At 43.4% G+C, this 23682-nt stretch overlaps 1 protein-coding gene across 6 annotated transcripts in view; it reads left to right on the top strand.

Annotated features, from left to right (window-relative positions):
- The window catches only part of Ralgps2 (Ral GEF with PH domain and SH3 binding motif 2), a 137244-nt gene extending 127606 nt beyond the window's left edge, over positions 1 to 9638 (top strand). For all 6 annotated transcript variants that reach the window (XM_021173203.2, XM_021173192.2, XM_021173198.3 and 3 more), the window contains 4 exons: positions 1051 to 1143; positions 5335 to 5440; positions 7400 to 7491; positions 9274 to 9638. In XM_021173203.2, the coding sequence (XP_021028862.1) occupies positions 1051 to 1143; positions 5335 to 5440; positions 7400 to 7491; positions 9274 to 9303 (321 nt within the window). In that variant the 3' untranslated portion in view covers positions 9304 to 9638. The remainder of the gene's footprint in view (positions 1 to 1050; positions 1144 to 5334; positions 5441 to 7399; positions 7492 to 9273) is intronic.
- Positions 9639 to 23682: the final 14044 nt, after the last annotated feature.

Below are 23682 nucleotides of genomic sequence, written 5' to 3'. Positions count from 1 at the left end.
AAAAAAAAGTAAACAATTGAGTTTGTCTTCAATAGATCAGCATTGATGAGATTCTCTTAGCAAGAGAGAAGGCTGCTGCTGCGGTGTTTGTGAGGCAGGACGTGTGCTGGAAACCATGAGTTTTTTTTTTTTAAAGCCAGACTTTGTTTTGTACAGGAGTTATAGAATGACATGATAGGAGAATATAATAAAACTTTGAGGAGTGGGTATGTAATCGTTGTCTATAGAGAAAGAGTACAGTGTTTTAATGGAGTAAAAAATAAAGAAAAAAAATACTAAGAGATTGATAAACTTTAGTCACTCTTACCAGTGGCACAACTGTGTTTCCTCCTGTGATACTCTGCTCCTATAATATGGTGCCAAGAAACCAGATACAACTAGAGGTCCCAATTTCATCAGGAGAGGCGAGGGCATGGGGTGAAGGTGTGAGAGACTAGATGGAGTGCCTGCCTGTGAGGTGTAGACCAGCTGGGAAGAGTGGAGAAAGGACATGGGATTGGGGCAAGAAGGTGATGGCACTACAGAGTAATATTGAGTAGTGATCTGACGTCTGCGTCTATGTACATATTCATGAGTTTGTGCTTGTGCGTACTTATGTGCATATAAATGCACAATTCTGCATGCAGTTGGCCAGTATCAGGGTCTTCTTCATCACTACCCCCTTATTTTTTGAGACAGGGTCTCACTGAACCAACCACAAGATCACTGGATGGCCAGGAGTCTGTTGTCTGTGTGTGCCTCAGATACACCCAGCTTCTACACCCAGCTTTTACATGCTGGGGTTCCGAACCCAGGCCCTTGTGCATGCACACCAAGCAAGCACTTTACTGTCTCCCTAAAAGTTACAGGATTCTTGAAGAATTACTGGATCCACACTAACATATGTTCACTGAACATGATGGGGGGGGGTATCTAAGATGCAGATATCAGAAGTGCTGTAACCTGCCTCTGAACTTGCAACTCCAATAGCTAAAATGAGAGTAGAGTGCTGTCACAAAGAAAGGGAAGCCAGGGTCTTTCAGTAGTTACCCGTGTGTTTATCCTCCACAGGTAGCATCTTGGACAAAGTATTGGGCAGCCTTGTGTGGAACACAGCTTTTTTACTATGCCGCCAAATCTCTGAAGGCTACAGAAAGAAAGCATGTGAGTATTCCTCCTCAAAATCCTTAGCTTTGTTTCACAACCTCTTCCTGGTTGTAAAGAAAACACCCCTCCCTAGTAGGACATGGGACCACGTTTCTCACCCACCAACTCTCGTGCTTCCTCCTGGTGTGCAGTATTGGAGTTGGAAATGTGTTTAAGGGGCCACTCTGGAATGTGTGTCTTAGGGTTTTACTGCTGTGAACAGACGCCATCACCAAGGCAACTCTTACAAGGGGCGACATTTAATTGGGGCTGGCTTACAGGTTTAGAGGTTCAATCCATTATCATCAAGGTGGGAGCATGGCAGTATCCAGACAGGCATGGTACAGGAGGAGCTGAGAGTTTTACATCTTGTTCTGAAGGCAAAGAGGAGGAGACTGGCTTTCAGGCAGCTATGATCAGGGTTTTAAAGCCGACACTCACAGTGACGCACCTACTCCAACAAGGCCACACCTCCTAATAGTGCCACTCCGTGGGCCAAGCACATGACAGTGTGTAAGGGGCCATTCTGGAGTGTGTAAGGGGCCACACTGCAATGCCTTGGGGTCACTTGTGTGTTTTCAAGTTTTTTGAACACTGTTTTTTCATTGCAAGTGTGAAAATGACAGCTTACAAATATCTATCACAGCATCAGACCTTTCTCAGCCATGAGTTTGGGTCACAACATGGCTCAAAACCTTTGCCTCACGGCCTCAGTTCCTGTTATTTAAATGGAAATGAAAACAATACCTGAAATTCTCTACTCACCTGGGCATGAAGGCACATGCCTTTAATGCTAGCTCTCAAAGGCAGGGAAATTATGACCTCTGTGAGTTTGAGGCCACACTAGTGAGTTCTGGGACTACTTAGGGAGACTCTGTCTCAGGCCTGAGAGATGGCGGAGTGAGGAGGCGAGCGGGCACTGCACTCGGCTTCCTACCTTCCCTGTTCCTTTAGAAGCTCTTGATGCTCTTTCTCTGCACATAGCCTTTACTTATGGAATGATTACGTTTTATAGTATACCAAGTGTTAGCTTTTATTGTGGTATTTCAAACAAGTTTTGTTTTGTTGATTATCCTCCCCATCTCTCCCCAGCCCTCATTCTTCCCCCAGAAGCCACCTTTCCCACTGTTTTTTATTTGAGAATTTAATGTACAAGTACACTTTATGTGAATTATTTCTGCCCAACTCCTCTTATATCTCTTGTATGACATTATTTTCTTTTGTATATACACACTTATACACCCTACCCTTGGTATGCAACCTGCCAAATCCAGTTAGTGTTGCTCTTATTTGCATGTGTTTGGGGGTGACCACTTAGGACTCATACTGGGACCTTAGGGAGGGACTGAAAAGATTACCATGAGTTCAAGGCTAACGGGCTACTTATGAGACCTAGTCTCAAAAATGAAGGCGAGAGGAAAGATACTTGACGGCCATATGCCTATATTGGGCACTATTTTGTTATATTGCTATTTTTTGAAATTTAAAAATGAAAACATACTGATATTAAAAGATTTAGGTAAAGTATAATCATTGCAAAAAATTGAGGTATGTTTAAATCAATACATGATAATGATTCAACAAATGTGCTTGATTGGTTAAAATTTGAAATGTGTGAAAAAGAAAAGTTGTATATTTATAAAGTAATAAACCAGGAGAGTAGAGCAGGAAGTGAGCAGAAGGTAAAACGCACTAACCAACCAGCCTCCTTAGTTACACGCTCGCTCACTGGGGAGATGGAAAGACTAAGCCTGCATCAGCTGGGAAATAAGGTTGCCTGTGTGTGCGCGTGTGTGTGTGTGTGTGTGTGTGTGTGTGTGTGTGTGTGTGTGTTAAGCAGGCAGGCCTCATTGGTACTTTCCTGAATATCAAAGTTCCTCATCTAGGAAAACGTGTGTTCTTTGAACAAGTGAACAGAGATGTTGGTAGAAGAATACTTCTATAATGTTTACAATAGCAGAGATCTGAGAATACATAAAATAATTAACAGTAATTGTCGTCTTAGGGTTTTAATTGCTCGGAAGAGACATCATGACCACGTCAACTCTTATAGAGGAAAACATTTAGTTAGGGTTGGCTTAGACTTCAGAGGTTTAGTCTATTATCTGAATGACAGGAAGCTCGGTGACACAGAGGTAGGCATGGCGCTGGAAAGGTAGCTGAGAGTTCTGCATCTGGATCCATGGGCAACAAAAGAGAGAAACACTAGGCCTGGCTTGAGCATCTGAGACCTCAAAGCCCGCCCCCCAGTAACGCACTTCCTCCAACAAAGACCCGCCTCCTAATGGTGCCAGTTCCTGTGAGCCTATAGGGTCGTTTTCATTCAAACTACCACAGCAAGGAAAGTTATTGATCGGCTTAAAAAAAAACACAAATCACAGTATAAATAGATCCAGTTAGCATGAAACTGTATCAGCACAAAAAGGCCCTGTTTGCAAGCATAGGATGGAGTTGGGGAGAGGCATCCCTCCCCACACACGACTGACTCCAGACCTGAGGGTTCAGCATACTGAGGCCCGTCACTGTTTATAGCTCATCCCTCTGTACTATGGGCCTACACTGCATGACAGTGCAGCAGAAGTTAAGAAGCCCAAATTAGTAAATTGTGCAGTTTATTTTGAAGTTAAGTTACGAGCTGTCAGAGGATGGCCTAGTCGTCCATCAATGGGAGGAGGAGCCCTTGTCTTGCAAAGATCATATGCCCCAACACAGAGGAATGCCAGGGCCAGGAAGCGGGAGTGGGTGGGTTGGGGAGCAGGATGGGGGGAGGGTATAGGGGGCTTTGGGGATAACATTTGAAATGTAAATGAAGAAAATATCTAATAAAAAATGTATTTTAAAAAAGTTATCAGCTGTCAAGTGTGCTATCCTAATGTATTTTCAATGTCAGTTTTATAGCTTCCTGGTTTTCTTTTTCTTTTTTATTTTTTTGTGCCATTAACATTACTGTGGTACTATAGTCATTCCTTTTTAGTAATTTCAGCTGTAAAAGATAGTGAGCAAACATGCTTACATCCTTCCCAAATAAGATGTAGCACCTTACCTCACCTGCATCATCTTGCAGTCCATTGTAGTCAGCGCTCTGCTTTCCTTCACCTTGGGGTTGCATGTCTGTCACATGTGCACCTGTGCACTCTCCCTTTTTGAAGACAGGGTCTCACTATGCCAGTTTGGCTGACCTAAAACTCCTATAAACTAGGCAGTGATTAAAGGTGAGCAGCGCCACAGCCAGCCAGCCGCATGCGTGCATGCGTGTACTCGTGCTCGCGCACTCCTAAGAGCTGACAGTCACTGTTGGTGCCTGACGTTGTCGTTTATTTTTTTTCACAGTTGGATAGGCTTGTATTCTATGAGCTTATCATAATGCCTCCATTCCTTAAGCTGTGGGTTTTTATGTCCAGATTCTGTGGGTATAGCCTGAGGAGTGTAAATACCAAGCTTTTCCATAAAGGGCAAACTACGGTTCCTGGTCACTAGAAAGAATGAAGCTGGCTCCCTTTGGTCTTTGCTGCCCATAGCATAAAGCCTAGCTTTATTCTGTGCTGTTGGCTATTTAGTGAGCTTCACCCTTCTTGTGCGTTTGCTTCTCCCTGATGCCTGTGCAGGTCTTTTGCTTGTCCTTATTCTAATTAATAAAAGTTCTTCATTAAACCAAGGCACACTCCACTAGTAATGTCATGGTAGAAGTGTTGTTCGTTGTTTTGTTGTGTACTGTGACTTCTGGCAGGTTTGTTTGTTTTAACATGCTGCTAGGATTGAGTTGCTGCTACTTAGACATTCACTTTTAATTTCTGTTACTGAGGTTAACCTCATTTTCTGCTCTTCTTAGCTCCCCTTTCTCAAGAGAAAGAATAGTTAACTATAAAAATAACCAGCATTCCTAAAGTACCTCCCTTTTTTTTTTTTTTTTAAATCTCTCTTGCTTTTGCAAAATGCAAGTAGGAATTATCTGATAGCCTCGCGAGCACATGAAATTTTCAGGCTAAAGGCACACGGGTGTTTGGGGACAGCAGATTCCCAGCATGCCTGTCGGGAATGTGGAGTGGCTACCTAAGAGGGCGTGCGGAGCTGACCTGAGCCAGCGTCCAGTCACACAGCTTATCTCCTGTGGACACACTGAGATAAGCTCCCTGACACTTGTAACTTTGACTGAGAACTGGACATAAAAGTCACTGGTCATCTCTGTTTTCTCTGCTCCTCTCATCTCAGTTCAAATCAACGTCAAATAAGAATGTGTCTGTGGTGGGCTGGATGGTGATGATGGCTGACGATCCAGAGCATCCAGACCTCTTTCTGCTGACTGACTCCGAGAAAGGTGAACGGTTAGACAGACTGGGGTCAAGTACTGCAGACCCTAACTCCGGATCCTGATCCGGCTTCTGCTGTATTATCAACAGAGAAGTATTTGAGGACTTGTATCTATTGGGAGGACTTTTATGCCATATTGTGTTTTAAGCTTGAATTAAAAGTAGTCCAGATCATGGAGTCTGTATGCCATACTTTGGACAAATGCTCACCACCTGTAAATGCAGTGTGCCTCGTCATCTATACCCAGCAGTAACATCATTCTCAAGTTCTGAAAATTACCGTTGCCCTTCCATAACTTTCATTGTGGCTTTATTGCTTGCTTAGCTCAAATCCAATTCTAAAATACCTTACATACAATATATAGAAACATTCGTTAGGACTGACCATAGGAGTCTGGGAAGTGGGTGAGAAGAATTGGAGCGTGGGCTTGTCAGAGTTCCGCTGCCTGGCCTGCGGCACCCGTGGTGGCTCTCATAGGCTCCTCCCGAAGATCCCGAGTGGTTGCTCCTCTTCCTTCACAGCAGCTGCCAGCTGTTGCTGACAGCCACCACGAGTACGAGTCCATCTGGAGAATTCTTGCACATCTGTTCCAAATCGTCCACTTAGCAACTCTTACTGAAGTAGATTACCTTTAATCAACTCCACCACTGAGTATTTACATCTGTTCAGGTGTGAGTTTTGTATCAACAAATAGCTTTTCATGTATTATAATTTTAAATTAAACATTTAATTTGTATGGTAGATGCAAGAAAAAAGTTGCACCAAATTGGCTGTAAATCAGCTTACAGAGTAAGAACACCTTACTCCCAGCTCTCTAAATTAAAGCCTCAGTCCCGTAGAATCTCATGGCTACTCAGCATAAAATTGCACTTTTAAAATGGGATATTGAGTTTTATTAACAAATTCTTTGGTTTCCTTCCATCTTCTTAGCAAACTTCATAGAACTATTTCGGAGTACACGAGTTTTTATGGTTCATACAAGCAACAGTATTTACTAGTGTAAATTGTAGCCTTGACAAGTTGCAGTTGTAGACTTCTCTGTTCAGATTAAGTAGTAATACTTACCTGAATTCAGCAAACAGAACAGGACTAAGATGGTTTCTGAGCATCCCATGAAGACAAGACAGCAGCTTCTGCAGGTGAGGAGGCTTCAGGAGCCTCTCAGAGGGCTCTGAGCACTGCTGGGTGCAGGCTCTGCATCCTAGGGGATGAGTGACAAAAGAAGACAGCTGGGCTCAGCACGTTGCAGCTCACAGATCAGTGCTCGCCCCACCCCTTCCTCATTACTTTATGGAGCCGTGTAAAACACCCTCATCACGTTCCTGTCTTGTCTCACGTTGAATGAGATTAGACACTGGAGCTGCCAGGTTCACACAGGGTAACTTCCTAAAAGAGAAACACTTGCTGTCTCCCTGGAGCTGGAAATTTTAAGCTCAGTGGTAGAGCACTTAGCAAGTCGGAAGCCCTGGCTTCCAGTTTCTAAGAGACCCTCCCCCCCAGAAGATCTGAACATTTGTAATAACTTGGCATATGTCTTAACAATGTTGATGTTATATAACTGGCTGTTTGATGTAATTGGGAATGACTATTTAAGTGGTAGATGTATAGAATCATGAACAGGTGAAACCTCCATACTACTATTAGAGGATGCATTGAGAAGCAGGGCTCAGGCCTGGCGTGAGCAGAGTCGCACACTCCCTACACAGAGAGGTGTGGGGTGACAGTATTTTGCAGACCAGTTATTTTAATGAACATTTAGGGAACTATAATCACTTTTACTGTATGCATGGTAGAAATATGACTTTCTAAATGTTAGGTCCTGTGAGCAGATGGCATAAGAATTTCCATTGGGAAATTCTGAAACTGAGCTCTGTAGTCATATTTCATTCAGTCTTACATATCTGGCAGGAATATTGTGTTATAGTCTTTAAATTGATTATTTTTTACTCGCTTTTGGCAATTACAGGAAATTCATACAAGTTTCAAGCTGGCAGCAGGATGAATGCAATGCTGTGGTTTAAACACTTGAGCGCGGCCTGCCAGAGTAACAAGCAACAGGTGAACCCTCCTCCTCCTCCCCTCCTCCTCCTCTTCCCCTATCTCCTCCTCCTGCCCCTCTTCCTTCTCCCCCTCCTCCTCTTCATCTTCATTCTCTTCCTTCTCCTCCTCTTCCTCCCCTTCCACTTCCTCCTTTTCTTCCTCCTTCTCCTCCTCATCCTCAGAAATTTTTATTCATGTGTTTAAGAGACAGATCATTTTAGAAAGATACAAGTAGCTGAGCACACCTACTAAAGATATAAGGTGGTGCACGCCTTTAATCCCGGCACTCAGGAGGCAGAGGCAGGTGGATTTCTGAGTTCAAGGACAGCCTGGGCTACACAGAGAAACCCTGTCTCAAAAAAGAAAAGAAAAAAGAAAGAAGGACATAAGTAAACAAAACTATGTTTATAAACTAGAGAGAGAGAGACAGGTGGGTAAATGTGTGACTGAGCCTTCCCAGAGTGATGCTGAAGTGAGTGGTTGGAAGGAACAAGCTGCATAAGAACAGGGTGAGTGGAGGGACAGTGTGGGGACAGCAAGTGTGCAGATAAAGCTAGAGGTTTTTAGAATATCTGTGTCTAGAGTAGAGGCAGATTATCTAGTAGAATTCTCCATGCAAAAGCTAGCATGTCAGGGTGGAGATTGCCCCGTGGCTAAGAATGCTTGCTGCTCTTGTACGGACCAGAGTTCAAGTCCCATCACCCATATCTAGTGACCCAACTACCTATGACTGCAGCTCCAGAGGCTAACAGGTTTCAGAGAGAGTCTGCTGGCCAGTGAGATGGATGAGGAGGGGACCACTGACCTACCAGCTCTGCCAGCACTTAGGAAGCCTGTGCTAGTAGCTCCATGAAACTCAGTAGCCCTTAGGTAGAGAGTCCTGAGTTTTAGAGACTGGAATTGTGCCCCATGGGAAGACACTTGACCAGTGTGTTGAAGCCTCTGAGCTTCATCCCCAACACAGTAATTCTTTTAATTCAGACAAATAAGAAATCAAACTAAATACAGTGTAATCTCAAAGTGCTAAACTGTTACATATATTTTAAGTCAGAAAGTGTCAGATAATTTTCCTAATAGATTTGACTCTTTAGTATTTCTGAAGTTTTCATAGAAAAGTCCTTCATGATTGCTATAAAACAGTCAGTGTAGCTTTTTTAATTGATGGTAATTGTATGGAATTCTGTTCTACAAGGTTTGCCATATTTCTTTGATTCATTTATTTATTTTGGCAAACACCCATTAGGCCCCTGTAAGGCACAAAAACTCTGTGTCCTTCCTCCTGTCCAGGCACATCAACTTGGAAAAGCGTATTAACCGTGATTTTCTAGTGATGTGGCATGCTAGACTCACTGTTGTAAACCACTCAAAGCACCTTGTAACGAGTTCCCTGTGAAGGACATTTAAACCGTGTGGTGGCTCGTGCCCAGCACTCCCAAGCTCAAGGCTGGCCTGGGCTAAAAGCTGAGTCTGTCTCAAGAAAGATGCATAGGTCAGCGTGATGTGGGCTTGGCTAAATAACAAGACAAAATAAATGCTGAATTTGGTTTGTTAAATTTTATATAAATTTTAAACACATTATTTAATAGGAAACTATATTTTATGTATTACATAATAATAAAATTTATGTGCTAAATTTCAAGTTACAGAATCCCACTCACCACAGAGTGGATTTGAGGGGTGATTCACTTTAGGACATTGTGACAGAGGTATTCAGTGACAGAGATATATCCAGGGACTTAGAAACAGCTAAGCAGTCGGATGGAGTGGTAGCCGTCAGTGTGGGCTGCTTGTATTTTTCAGGTTCCTACAAACTTGATGACTTTTGAGTAAACTCCTGAGACAGAAGAGGAGTGCTATTGTTCCCGTGTGGAACCGGGACCTGCCGAGAGCCCCAGCCGCACCATCCCGTGCCAGGAAGAGCCCCCAGGCTCCAGCCCAGCCTCCGGAGCTCAGAACCAAAAGCACTAATTTCAGGGAATGAAGTGAGATGTTCCCAGAGAAAAACGATGGAGTTGCAAAGCAAACTGCCATGAACTGCGCTTCTTCTCTCCGAACTGACCTGTGGAAACCACTGCCTTAACAGAGTGCGAGGAGAGCCGACACCAAATAGTGTGTGTGCGTCTTCTGGCGGTGCTGTGCTTGGAATAAATTGTAGCTAATTTGCATTTCTTTTAACTTTGTACTAATTTTGGAGGGGAAACCATCTTTTTTAGATACACTTTAAAACGGAAAAACATTTCTTATGGATTCCATCAGGAGCTGTTTTAGGTGCAATGAGAAATCCCCTGCAGGTTCTGTTCAGCCTCTGCCAGTGGCTGCCTCACATTCCCACAGCAAGACCTGGGAGGGACCTGCTGTGGAAGCTGTGGGTAGATAGCTAAGGAGGGCGTGCCTCGCTTTGGTTGAGGGATCCATTTAAACACTACCGTTTGGAATTGAGTGCTAGAAGGGGAACATGATTTCCTGCAGGAGGGACAAAGGCTGAGTGTTCACGTGCCAGCAGGCTCCAGAACACACCGGGGTTAAAGTTTAACTTTCTGTATGAATTCATTGTTGGGCCCAAATCCGCATAGGAGCATGGTGATCCCAAGCTCGGGTTTCTGTAGCCTTTTCTCAAGTCAAGTGGATTATCCAGCCACGGGTGTCGCAGGGAAGACCCTGGTGTTTCTCGTGGTGTTGCCCCTTGCAGTGTTTAATGTGCAGTATGCCAGACTTATTTTTTATTGAGTTTTTTTTTGTTGTTCAGTATGAGGTTCAAAAGCATACTTGTTTAAAAGGTTCTTCATGTATATGTATGTATTTTATTGTAAGACAAAGCAATTTTAAGAAGAATAAAGGCAAAGTTTGCAGTTCTAGGAATTAGAAATATAAAAGCTTTTCTTGTATGACTTCACAAGATATACCAGAGCATTGTATTCAGAAAGTTACTGTCGGTCCCCAGGGTGAGAACCATGTTTGTTAGTAGCTGACCAAGCATTGGAGAGAGCTCTCCTAGGCAATAACACATTTAATTTTTAAAACGAATGTTGGACTTGACATAGCTTAGAATTTTAACCAAAAATAACGCTTGACTGTTGCGGGGTCCCCACTTTTACAGTGGCTCCGTGTGCAAAGGCCTTGACTGACAGACACCTCCTAGCAAACTGCTCTTTGGGTCTCGTGTAAAATGTCTCACATTGTGTCCTTCAAGAATTGTATACTTTATTAGAAGTATTTTATCACCAAGCCCATTGAGCTTAACTAGAAAATACTGTCTATACAGTAATTACAGTAATTAGCTAAAAAAAGGAAATTAGTCCAAGAGAAAATGAAGAGCCTTTTCTGAGTGTTTCTAATTTGAATAATTCAAATATGTCCTGTGACAGAAATACCTTATTTGGGACTTCCTTGACAAGCAGGGAAAGGCACATATTGCCGTTAGAGAATGATTTTTCAGATAACAGTCTAAGCGAACCCGTGTTGTGTTGAGTATATGCAGACAGATCTGCAGTGGCCAGCGGGGCTACAGCGCAGGCTTTCCCCGTGTGTCTTACTTTTATCTTGCCTTTTTTTTTTTTTTTTTTTTTTTAAGCAATCCCTTAGTTTGTTTTGCTCCAGAACAATGTTTTAAGTCGTATGCATACTGTTTTTGAGATACTGTGAATGAGAACCCTGTGGCTGTTGTATTACTTCTTTGTCATGAATATGCTAAAGCCGTTACAATGTAGGTGAATCAGGTCTGGGGAGATGGGCAGCTTGCAGAAGCCAGCCTCACAGTTTTGCCAAAGAGAAAGGGCTGGGATGGGAGTTGTATTTGGTGCACCCAGCTCTGGACACGTATGGGTGTGTGGAGGGAGAACCATATTTAGATTTGATCAGCCAGGTCCTATTAGCACCATGGCTCCTGGCTGAAAGTAAAACTATTTTTCTACCTTGAGATGGCTCTAAAGGTCGGTCATTGCTTTTTAGGATGATTTTAGAAACCGGGAGAGATGCATCAGAGTAGGTGGGTTGTTTTTTATCTGTAATTCACCAAATGGTATCAGATTATAATTGAAGCAAAGAAAACATTGCCAAACTCTATTAAATCTTTGAGTATTTTACTTACTGGAGAATGAATCCTATCACGCTTCCCCTCAGGTGTAAATTAGTTCTCACCAGCTCATTTCCCACAGACAGTAAAGCTCGTTTGTTTCTCTCATAGCCAAGGAGAACTCTTTTAGAAACTCGATTAAAATTTAAACTTTACAAGCAGACCGACTGGGATATTGTTTGGTCTGGTGTGATAGTGTGTAGTACTAGCCATCTCTCATCTAACAACTGATTCAAACAGAGAGGCTTATTTTTCAGAAGTCTGTTTTTAAAGTGTACCTGTAACAATGACTGCATAATGCCCCAAGCACCATTTTGGGCTTCATGTGCTTGCTTTTCAGAATATTTCAATATGCTGGCTAAACTGTAAGGATCAGAAGAATTGATGGGATACAGCTTTCTGTTTGGTTTCGTTCAGTGTATATTTGTGTAAACAGTTCAGAAAGGATCTACCTTGCGATTGTGTTTTTCCCTCTTTGTAGGCCTATGTTCCCGTAGCAGTTATTTTTCTGTGTCAACCGGACCATCCACCATTGTGCCACCTTCTGCACAGGCTCTTGATCCTGACGTTGAGTCATACTGTTCATAACTGCAGAGTTTGACTTATTAGAAGCCCAACAAGAACATTGTTATCCCGGAGGAATGAGCCATGCTTAGCCAGCCCCTCCATGGTTGGAGCAAGGATGAACACAGCCTCGTCAGTCTCTGGGGCTGCATTACCTCTCCAATGACCTCAGCAGAAAGCCTTCTGAGGTTAAATCTGTAAATTACATGCCTTTAAAACTGAGGCAGTCTATTGATTGGAAATCAGTACTAATCGATTTATTAACTCATTGGCCTTTAAGAGAACACACCCTTCCTGTTTATTGAGGCACATTCCTTTCTAGCTGGATTTCAAGCCATCATGCAAACCTTCTGCAAACAAGAGTTACTGGCATTGCTTACTGGAAGATTGGCTTTAGTCAGAAGGAATCCTCTGCCCACAATGCTTTTGAAAGACTTGGATCCTTTTGAAATGGATGCTGAGCTGCACTGTGCGGGGCAACATCAGTGAGGACCACTGCTGCTTGAGGGGTGACAGCTAGCAGTGGTTGGGGTGTGTCTGACAAGCCTCCTTTTAGGGCTTGCATTCATTTTCTTTTATATTATTTCTTAGAAACATAGTACCATCCTGGTTTTATAGCTGTGGGGTTATTGCTTCTTCAAGCCTCTGAGGTACAAGAATTGCTATTAAATAGTATTGATGATAAATTGCCTATGAACCACTTCAAAATGACTTAAGTACCTTTTGGATTTGCTTCTCAAAAATGGCTTGTGTCTAAATTCCAGTTTGAGAATCTTCTGAAGAGATGTATACTCACCAGCTCTTCAGCCCAGTGAAAGCAATTTCTTTTTCCCTATCTCCAGCCATAGTTTGGGGAAATTGGGTCAGTGTCTTAGCGGTCTGAAGGTCAGTGTTAGGGCATTGAGGATGACTGGGACCACCTGCCCACCTAACCCCCTGACTTGAGGGCCGTGCTTGTCCCTCTCCCCACCCACTAAATCTGGCAGTCGTAAAATAGGAGACTACAGACATTTGGATGCTTGCAGGCCTCTGATCTTAGATCTTAGTTCTTTTTCAGATAAGCCTCCCCCACCCTGTTGCTCTCATGTCCAGGTAGGTGAGAAATAGAGCCACTCAAGTCAGCCTTTTGATGAGCACTCTTAATGTTGGCTTTGAAGAACCTCCCTCGAGCTGAGTATATATATTTGTGTTGTTTTGAGCTTAGGTTTAATGATGAGGCCTGTTGGGGAAATCCGAAAGGAGTAAGATGCACACAGAAGGAGTTGTTGAGATGTCACTAAAGTCCTGTGATGGCAGTCTGTTGAGCCAGAAATGGAACTTATTTCAGTTTCCTACTTGAGACAGAATGAACAAGCAGTCCCTTCTCCGGCTTGTTACTGCTGACTTGAAAAATCTTTATTAGTAGTAGGGAAGGAGCGGCACTAATAATAAATCAGAGGGAAGACTCAGCCAGGGCGGAGTTTGGAAACATCTTGCTTAAGACCTTGGAAGTCTGGGAGATACCGTCATCTGAGTAGGAACACTGTTTTCAGGGTCCTTAGAGAATAGATAGACACACACAGACACAAGGGAAGGGCTAGCTGTTCATTGGGGGTTTCAGACGGTTGGTCTGCAAAATAGAGTTACAGGTGTCCATAGAGCGCTTGAGGGTAGAAGACAGAAAATGCCAAATATCAGCAGGATATTTCAGATGTATATGCCAAGTAAAAAATGTCACGTCCCTGAAGATGTCACCTGAACTACTCAATAGGATTCCAAGAAGTACTAATTTAACAGGTGTGACTAAGGTAGCTGATGGGACACAGAAGTGTTTCTCAAGTGTCTCTGCACCTTGGCTGTTGACGCTCGTTCTTTGACAGCCTACTGAAGGACCTAGAAGAAAGAACTCAAACATCTGTAGAGATAATTACCCAAAGCTAATAATCTATACAAAACAAAAACAAACAAACCCACAAGCCATTTTCATTCTGTGTTCCAGTTAACTTGAGGTACTTAATGATGAAGCATTCGCTTGCACTGTGACCTCCTTGAGTGATGTGCAACTTGGCTCCTCTCTGCTTTTGTTTCATTTTAATATGCAGAAGTGAGTGTGTGATCTTCAGTGTGTTTGCATAAGCTAACCTAAAATGAATTTAACAACAGTTTTCTGAAATATTTCTATCGAAATAAATGACTTAAAAGTAAATTGTGTGGGCTTTTTGTTGTTGTTGTTGTTGTTACCATATTTACACTTAAAATGCAGTCAGCTTTGTGGGTTTAGTTTGGGTTTTTAACCTTTCAAGAGAAATCAATAAGGACAGTGGCTGCAGAGGAGGTTTCTGTCCCAAATGGGATTGTGTTCTGGCATGCAATGTAGACAGAGGGATCTTCTCTCCCCCACTGAATGTGAGCAGTGTCCCCAAAGGCCTCATTGCTGAAACACTATCCCGTAGGTTCCAAGGCACAACTTTCTGCCTCCAGGACTGAACATTGAAGCTTGAACATTATGTGTGCTTGCCAAACATTCTGCCACTGAGGTATATACTCCCTGACTCCTCAACACGGAATCTCAGTTGCTTGGGCTGACTTTTTAAGTGGGCCTTGAATTTGAGATCCTCCTATCTGATCTCCCAAGTAGCTGGGATTAAAGGACCGCACCACCACGCCAGACAAGACTCTGTGTGTGTGTGTGTGTGTGTGTATAAAACCATGACTTAGTTTCCAATAATGTTCGTGGAGGCGGGGGGGGGGGGTGACACAGAGTGGGGGTAGCAAATGAGCACCAGTAAGAGCAAGAGGATAAGAGGAGAACTCAGGCTTTTTTACAGGAACCAAGAACGTATGAGAGCTCTCTAGGGGTCAACCTGTCCTGCCACCATGTTCATGCATCCGTCTTCCTTAAATGCATAGGTGGGTCTTCAGGTTTACTATATAACTTGCTTGTCACTCAGCCAACACCACATTGCCTTAAGTACTGTGTGACTGTATCTTTTTCATCTTCAGAGTCAACTCCGCTATTCCTGAGTCCTGTCTCCAGGATCACCTTGTCCAGCGTAATGAAAGTACAGTCACTGCTGTCACTGTCACTGTCACTGCTTCCGTCTATAGAGTAGTTTGAGAGTTAGCAGGTTTTCAAAGTTTGTTCATGTAAGACATGAAATGTCTGTTTGCCTGTTTGTTTACAGCTTTTACCGCCCGTCCAATATTATTTCAGTTTCCCTGTTAGTGGTCTTGTATATCTTTTGTTAGCTTACATATAGGTAAATCTGGCTTTACTTTGACTTTTTTGTTCATTTTTCCCTTTCTCTCTGAGAATGCTATTATTAGGTGCTTATGTCCAGCAGCTTTTTTTGAAAGTCAGTTCTATAGCTTGTGCATAGATTTTTGTTGGAATCTTAATTACAAACAGAATAGTTGTCCTTCCTTTAGCTGGGTGTACGCCTGTCTGACTTGCCACATTTGGCTTCCACTAGTGTACAGTGCCAGGTCAGAGGCAGTGATGACATTTCAAGAGTCTTACCCAGTCCTCAGTGGACCTCAAGAGTCGGTGAGACAGAGAAGTTCAAATCCTCAGGTAGAAAAATGAATTCAATGTTTACTCTGAGCCGCCATTGCTCCCTCTGTACTAAGTAGACCTCTGGGCCACAGGACACTACAGAGTCTGTGGAATCAACGCACAGCTTAGACTGTTTCTGAATTGTAAGCAGCTTTGTCCCCAGGAGATACTTGCCAGAAAAAACTTGGCACACCTGGGACAGGGCTCTTTGGACACCAAGCAGGAAGACAAGCAAGGGTTGGTATAAACACTACTGTCGGTCATCAGCTCAATGTCAGCGATGCCCAGACTCAGAGCCCCTGGTCTGTGTGGTGTTAGATCTCATAAACTCAACATGTTGACCTTGCTTGTAGGAAAAGTTCAGCTTGGGTCCACTGTAACTTTCCCCTTCCTCTTCAAAGTTCAGCCTACTGTATCCGGAAAGCAATAACCTGCATTAACACCACCAGAGCATATTCAGACCCTGAGCCATGATATGTTAAGGTATTTGGTGAATGCCAGCGAGTGAAGAGCTGGAGTTGAGGCAGATCAAAGTCCAGAAAAGCAAGTAAGTCACCTTCTGTCACTCATGTAGCCAAGGTGTTAGTCTATTCAACCTGAGCTAAAAGCTAAATACATCAACCTGAAGCACATTGAATGAGAGCCTTCTAAACGAGCAAGGAAGGTGCAAACACACCTTCCTCTCTAGTCCTTATAAGTCTAGAAAAACTGTCCTGCTTGCGGGACAAAATTGGCCATCAGTGTGTTAGACCAGCTTGTCTGTAAAACTAACCTTTCAGTTAAATCAGAGGCTTTGGGGGGGGGGGTGTTGTGTAAGTATTATAAAAACATACCCCCCAAAAAAGAAAAAGAAGAAATATCCTTGAAAAAACCCCAAGCAATACAAAAAGCCGTCGGATGGAAGCTGCCTGCCCCACCTGCCAGACTGTCCACTCCCCGCCCCCACCCCCCATAGTTAATAAAACCATTATCCTTGAGTCAGTTCCTAGAATCGTTTATTTCTGACTCAAGCTCTGGCAACATTTTCTACCTCTCTCGATCAAATGTCTAACTTCAGACCCTCACATAGATTCTAGCACACTAAAACATGCAAAAAGTACTGCCATCTCAAAAGTCGAGAAGTGAACAGATTTGCCTATTTGTTTTCATCGTAGGGGATCAGAAGCAGCATCCTGAAGTGGCATCAAAGGGCCGCCTTGCATGAAACAGGTTACATAAATCGTCTTTGAAAGCTGACTAAACGAGCTGGCATTTTCCACTTTCCTATAACAGATAAGTAGCTCCAGATGTTGGACTCCTCAGCCTACGCATCTATCAGATGAGACGTGAAATTGTCTGTATTTAACCATTTGGGGCCTATAAGATGGCAATTTCATGTGCCTTTTCCTGGTACTTTTCTTAAAACCAAGTCAAACATCACAAATTATTTCAGGTCTTTAAAAAGCAATCAGTATCGGGAAAGGTTGGTCACATAATCAGAAGTCCTCCGGGTTTGAGAAAAGTAAACATTTTTTTCTGGTGGTGATGAAAGCTTTTAGTATGTTGACATTAGAAACTAGAAGTAGCTGTGTGTGGTGGCACACGCCTTTAATCCCAGCACGCAGAAGGCGGAGGCAGGTGGATCTCTGTGAGTTCCAGGTCAGCCTGGTCTACGAAACAAGTCCAAGACAGCCGGGACTATTACAGAGAAACCTGTCAAGAGAGTGGGGAAGATAGGGAGGGAGGGAGGAGAAGAAGCTAAAAGTGGTTCGTCTTTTAAATTTACTTTCATTCATATGTATGTATGAGCCTGGTTGAGTTTATGTGCATCATATGAGTAGCATCCACAAAGGTCACAAGAGGGTATCCTAACCTTAAAACTGGAGTTACAAATGGTTATGAGCCACTGTGTGCTGAGAGCCAAAACTGGGTTGCCTGCAAGAGCAGCAAGTGTTCTTCCCCACTAAACCATCTCTGCAGGCCCTGAAGGTCGTAGCCCACTTCTGTCCTTCAATTTTAAAATACTCCGTTTTTCTCACCTATTTTCCCTCCCTACCCCATCTCCATTCTTCCCTCTTTGAGTTTGTTCACGTAAGGGCCATCTGTCCTCTGGTGGTTCTCATTCGATTCCCTGAGTTGAAATCTACAGTCGGAATTAAGCAGCCATGGAAGAGGAACCCTGGGAAGAAGTGGAGCAGGAAGCAGCAGCCACGTGTCGCCAACTAGATAAAAGTTTCATTGGTGGAGACTTGTGATACATCTATGGCTTCACAGTCAAATGTAGCTGGGAAACATTAAATGGAAAGTTCCGGAAGTTTCATGCCAATCTGAGTGCACTGTCTGCCCAGTAGCCATTTAGTAACTGCCGTGGGTTTTTTGTCTTTTTTTTTCATCGTATCTCATGTTCATGTGAAACTTGTTTCACTGTAGAGGCCCCGAAACGGGAGAGTAATGACTAGCAGTTCAGATAAGCCAGCAAGGTAACGGATGGAAAGAAACAAGATGGCAGTGTCACTGAGCTCCACAGTAAGAGCCTGCTTTTGAAATTGTGAAAAAATTGTGCAAACTTTGGTACCAAGCAAATCCGAAAGTCATGGCCATTGTGCCAAGATACCAGAAGCAATACAGGTCTTCCCAGTAGTAACTGAATATTAATCTCAACACTTGAGAGGCAGGTGGACATCTGTAAGTTTGAGGCCAGCCTGACCTAACGAGTGAGTTCCAGGACAGCTAGGGCCACATAAAGAAATCTTGGAGAGAGATTGGGGGGTGGGAGGGTGATAAAGAGAGAGATGGAAAGACCAGCCAGGTAGATTAGAAAACAGAATCCCTCTTTTCGCTGCCTTCAAATAAATAAATAAATAAATAAATAAATAAAAACCCTCACCAGCGGAGATAAACACTATCTCAGGGTAAAAGGATAAAAGAAGGTATTCTAAGCCACTGGGACTAGGAAGCAAGCAGGTATAGCTTGTTTGCTTCTAATATCTGACAAACTTTAAAACTCATCAGAACAAAATGAGGGCACTTTATACTTATCAAGGTAACAATCCACCAAGAGAAAATTATAATTCTAAACATGTGTGCACCAAATACTGGCTCATTCAATTTCATAAAAGCAAGAACTATTAAATCACAGATTAATCCCAAAATAGTGACTTCGATACCTCCCTTCATCATTACACAGAGCAGCTGAACCCCCAACCCAAAAAAGAATAAACATTGGAATTAAAGACACCATAGATCAAATATGGACCTAACATGGATGGTACACTCACCCAGATCCTAAAGACTACACGTCACAGCCTCAGCAGCCCACGGAACCTTTCAGTAGAACACATTCAAGGGCATGAGGTAAGTCTCAGTAAATATATGGGAACTGAAGCATCATCCTGTATTCTATCTGCCCACAGTGGGATAAAGCTGGAAGAAATAACAGCAAGAAACGCAACAGAAGACAGACAGACTCTTGGAGGCTAAGCAACACCATTACATGATGAAGAAAGAAGACCCGAATTAATACGTGGAAAAGGAGACATAGCAGGCAGGCAGGACATTCGGGTCACAAGGTCATACTTTCAAATTGTATACTCCACCAAATGGGAAAATCTAAAAGACACGCATGAATTTCTAGAGGCATGTGACCTCCAAAGTTCAACCAGAATGATTAAGGTATTTAGGTATACCTTTTGTAAGCATCAAGATAGAAGTCATTTAAAATCTCCTAACTAAAAAAAGCCCAGGGACAGATAAAATCAACACAGAATTCCACCTTCAAAGAACTAACATTATTAGTGCGTATCAGGTAGGACAGGAACGCTTTCCAACTATTTTTCAAAGCCAGTATTACCCTGATACCAAAACCAAATAAAGCCTCAGCAAAACGGAGAGGGGAAGGGAGAGGATTACAGACTAATCTCCATGGTGAAAACAGATATAAAAATAACAAAGTACAAACCAAAATTTAAGTCTGACAATGCAGGGATGGTTTGACATCCCATAAGTCAATAAATGTAGTGCTCACATTAATGGACTCAAGGGCAAAAATTATGTTGTCACCTCAATGCCGAAAAGGTCTTTGACAAAATTCAACATCAGAAATTCCAGAAACATACCTTGACATAATAAAGGCTGTCTATGACAAACATAGCCACCACTGCGTTAATAGAGAAATCTGCAAAGCGTTCCAACTAAGATCAGGAAGAGACAAAGCTATCCACTCTTCAAATATTCAGCACCCGGAGGGAGCCCTAGCCAGCTGCAAGAGGAGGAGATAAAGGGAATTTGATTCAGAAAGAAAGAAGTCAAAGAATCCCTATTTTCAAAAGATAAGATGTCAACACTTTCCACAAAGTGGCAGATTGACAGGTTCAAATTTAACATTGTCTTTCTATATACAAAGACAAACATACTGAGAAAGAAACCATTCACAAGAGTAAAACAACAACAAAACTCATAACCTATCCAAGGAAGTGAACTATTTATACAAAGAAAACACTGAAGAAAACAATTAAGAACATGGAGAAACTCGCCCCCACCACCACCACCATGCTCATGGATTGGCAGAAAATAACAATCCTACCAAAAACAATCTACAGAGTCTATGCAATCCCCACCAAAATTCCAATGAGGTTTTTCACAGAAATTGAAAAGAAAATCTTAAAATTTACATGGAAGCTTGAAAGATTCCATAGCTAAAAACATTCTGAACAATAAATATATTGCTGGACGTATCACTAGTCGTCATTTCCATGAAACCACAAAACCATGGTAAGTAAAAACTGCATGACTCTGCTAAAAACATCTACATGTCACCAGCAGGCCCCTGTGAATTCAAAGCCAGCCTGGTGGTCTACACAGGGCAATCCAGGCCAGGAAGAGTTACACAATAAGACCCCATCTCACCCCCCCCCAAAAAAAAAGTAGAAATGGACCTGGCAAATGATACATCTCCTGGGGACGCTATTATCAGGACTCTATCCTTCTGCAGAAAGGTTGGTGCATCAGTGGTCACTGCTTCTCTGGTCACAGTAGCTAGGATATGGAAGCAGCTAGGTATCTATCAACTGACAAATAGGTAATGAAAATGGGCTATATATACACAGTGGGATTTTATTCAGCTGTGAAAAAAAATGAAATCATGAACTTTGCAGGCAAAGGATAATGCTAGAAAGAAAATTGTACTCAGTGGGGTAATCCAGCCTCAGGAAGACAAATGCTATGAGCTATATCTCATGTGGATCCTAGCTCTCAGTCCTCATCAGAGAAGAGTCTTCTGACAGTAGATAGTGTTTAATTCAGAGACTCCAACAGGCCAAAGTGCAGAGACTGTGTCTGTGGAGTGTTCAGCCATAAATGAGATGTCTGTAACACACACACACACACACGGAATTTCCACCTGCATTAGAATGGGGGGGGGTGTTGCTGCTTAAGACTTGGAATGCCACCCTAGTTCAGCCAAAGTGGGAGCTGTGGCCAGCCCAGCATTCCCGGATCTGCTCTCAGTTCATGTCAAGTGACCACCACGGCTGAATTATCTCCAACACAGCCTGATCATCAAAGCCCAGCTCATCAACCAGTTAGGCTCCGAAACCAACATCTGTGGTAAGCTGCTACAGAAGAAACACAAACAAGTCAGAAGCTATTTTTGGTGCCTGGAACCAGTCTGAGATGCTAATGTGAAAACAGGACCCTTTGCCTTCAGATGTGGAAGAAAAGCTCAGACTGGCCAGCAGGGCTTTGTAGGTCGAGTCAGTGACCCTCTGCCAGGCGTGGTTCTCTGGGGGCCATGTGTTACGGCTTATGTAACCTAAGTCATGTTCAGCCACACAAGCATGAGGTTTTAATTTCCATTCATGTCCAAAAGACAAATAACTGCACTTGTGTGATCACGTCTGCCTGGAACTTTTTTTTTAGTTCAGAACCAGTCCAGAGTGTAGCTGCTGTAATTTGAATTGAAGCCTGAATCCAGCCTGATCTGCAGCTTCAAATGAGGTAATAGGGCTGCACCTGGGACGTATACCGTCTACACAGTTCCTTGAATGCATACACATGTGCCCATTTTGGGACTGCACTTCACGGGTGTCTTCTCCACTTCTGCACCTTCTTTTTATTTACTTATCTATCTATTTTACGGAGGGGATTGTATGTGCCGTGGTACATGTGTGGAGGTCAGAGAACTGCTTCTTGGAGTTTTTTTTTTTTTTTCCAGCTTCTACCACGTAGGTCTTTAGAGGGCAAACTTACATAGTCAGGATGGGTGAGAAGCGCCTTTGCCTGCTGAGACGACTTGCTGAGCCTGTGTCTTGCTTTTTGAGACAGGTCTCTCGCTAACCCTGGGGCTCACTGATTGGCTGTACTGGCAGGCCGGCTGTCTCTACATCTGCAGCTCTGGGATGATATGGGTGTTGGGGACCTGAACTCAGGTCTTCAAGCTTGCATGATAGGCACTTTTCTGACTGAGCCATTTGCCCCTGTCCTTCCTTGATTGTCCTTAAATTAAAATGGCTTCCTTTGTGGCTGATATTCGATTTACACTGTTAGCTAAGATGGTCCTTGTGTGTCTTTATTTCTTCAGTCTGTTAACAGGAAGGCCTCTGCATTCCAGAGACTTCCATGGAACACCTGCCACTTCTGTCTCATGTGGTCTGGAGCCTGTGACAGCTCAAGGCTTCTTCCTGCTTCTGAACCCCCAGAAGGGGAAAGGGCAGTGAAGGAGACACACCAATGATGAGGGTGTTACATAATGTTTTACAGCAGTGGGGAGGCTTTTCCCAGGGATGGCAGCACACACAAGTTTAGCTATTTGTTCCCAAAGGAGGTGAAGGGGTTTCCAGCTTCATGTAAATCATGCGAGGTAGATATTCCTGAAAGTATCTAACCCAAAGAGACTCTTCTGTTTCCATTTTCCGAGCATCCTCTATTAGCATCTGTCCCTTTTCCGTTCTGTTTAAGTGTGCGGCTACTTGATAAGATTCTCTCCTTGGGGATCCATTCATATCAGTGGTTCTCAGCTTCTGTTTACAATCACCTGGGGGAACTGTTCAAGTGCCCAGGTGCACAGTGGACCACGAACATCAGATGGAAACATTGTTGGGAGCCAGGAATCGCTCACTTTTGCAAGTTCACTGTGGGACTCAAAGTCATATCTGGGAGGGGAATCCTCCAATGCTGGCCTCTAAACATTCTATTGCTTTATGTAAGACATGATGTAAGGTTCTCACACTTCAGAAGGCATTAGAAGCCCTGGATGCTGTTTGCTGCCTTCACACACAGGCTCTGATTTGGTAGTAGGTTTGGGGGTAGAGTCTACAGATTAATTTTCCTAACAAGTTGCTGTTACTGAGAAGGACACTTAGAGAACTGCTGGAGATCAGAAATGAGCTGACAAGGGGCACACTAGAGTAGTCACCCTGTTGAGTGAATGTTAGCGGGGTACCATGGAGAAAGGCCCCACCCCAACCTACTCAACCAGGGACTTGACTATGGCGACAGATCTGAAGGCTGGGCAGGGGCAAATTGCCCCAGTAGTAATGAAAAGCCAAGGGGAGGCTGGGACTGAGGAGCCCTGTGAGCCCCTGTTGAAGTTGTGTGGGTCACCTCATCTCCCTGATGCACCCTTCCAACTTAAAGGAGAGCAAAGCTTCCAACTATTTGCAACAACAGGTGTTCAGAAATCCTCTGGAAGGACAGTGACTCCTGTAAGCTTGCCTCTCACAATACCAAAGGCTCTGAAGCAAGAGGGGAATTGTTTCTATTTGATAGCCTGGGGCACAGCCATGCCAACTCACCACTAACCCTGGTTCCTCACCAACCCAGGTGCTGTCACACCATACTAAGAACCAAGGCTCCATGACAGACAGAGGGAAGTTAGCCCTTGTGTAGAGCTGGTCCTGTGGCACCAGGAGAAAAAGCTGGAAGGAGCCCAGGTCTTCCAGGACTCCCCGTGCTGCTAAGTGAGGCACGGAAGAGGAGCGTCTCTTGGCCTTTCAGGTGTTTTATTCTTTTTCTAAAGAGGAAGAGAAAAGAAAACTGGGGAGGCGGGGGGGGGGGGGGATAA

The sequence above is a fragment of the Mus caroli genome, unplaced genomic scaffold (assembly GCF_978045245.1).
Source record: "Mus caroli unplaced genomic scaffold, Mus_caroli_1 scaffold_1, whole genome shotgun sequence".
NCBI classification, from domain to species: domain Eukaryota; kingdom Metazoa; phylum Chordata; class Mammalia; order Rodentia; family Muridae; genus Mus; species Mus caroli.
The sequence above is the reverse complement of the archived record's forward strand: the minus strand, read 5'-3'. Positions and strand labels throughout refer to the sequence as shown.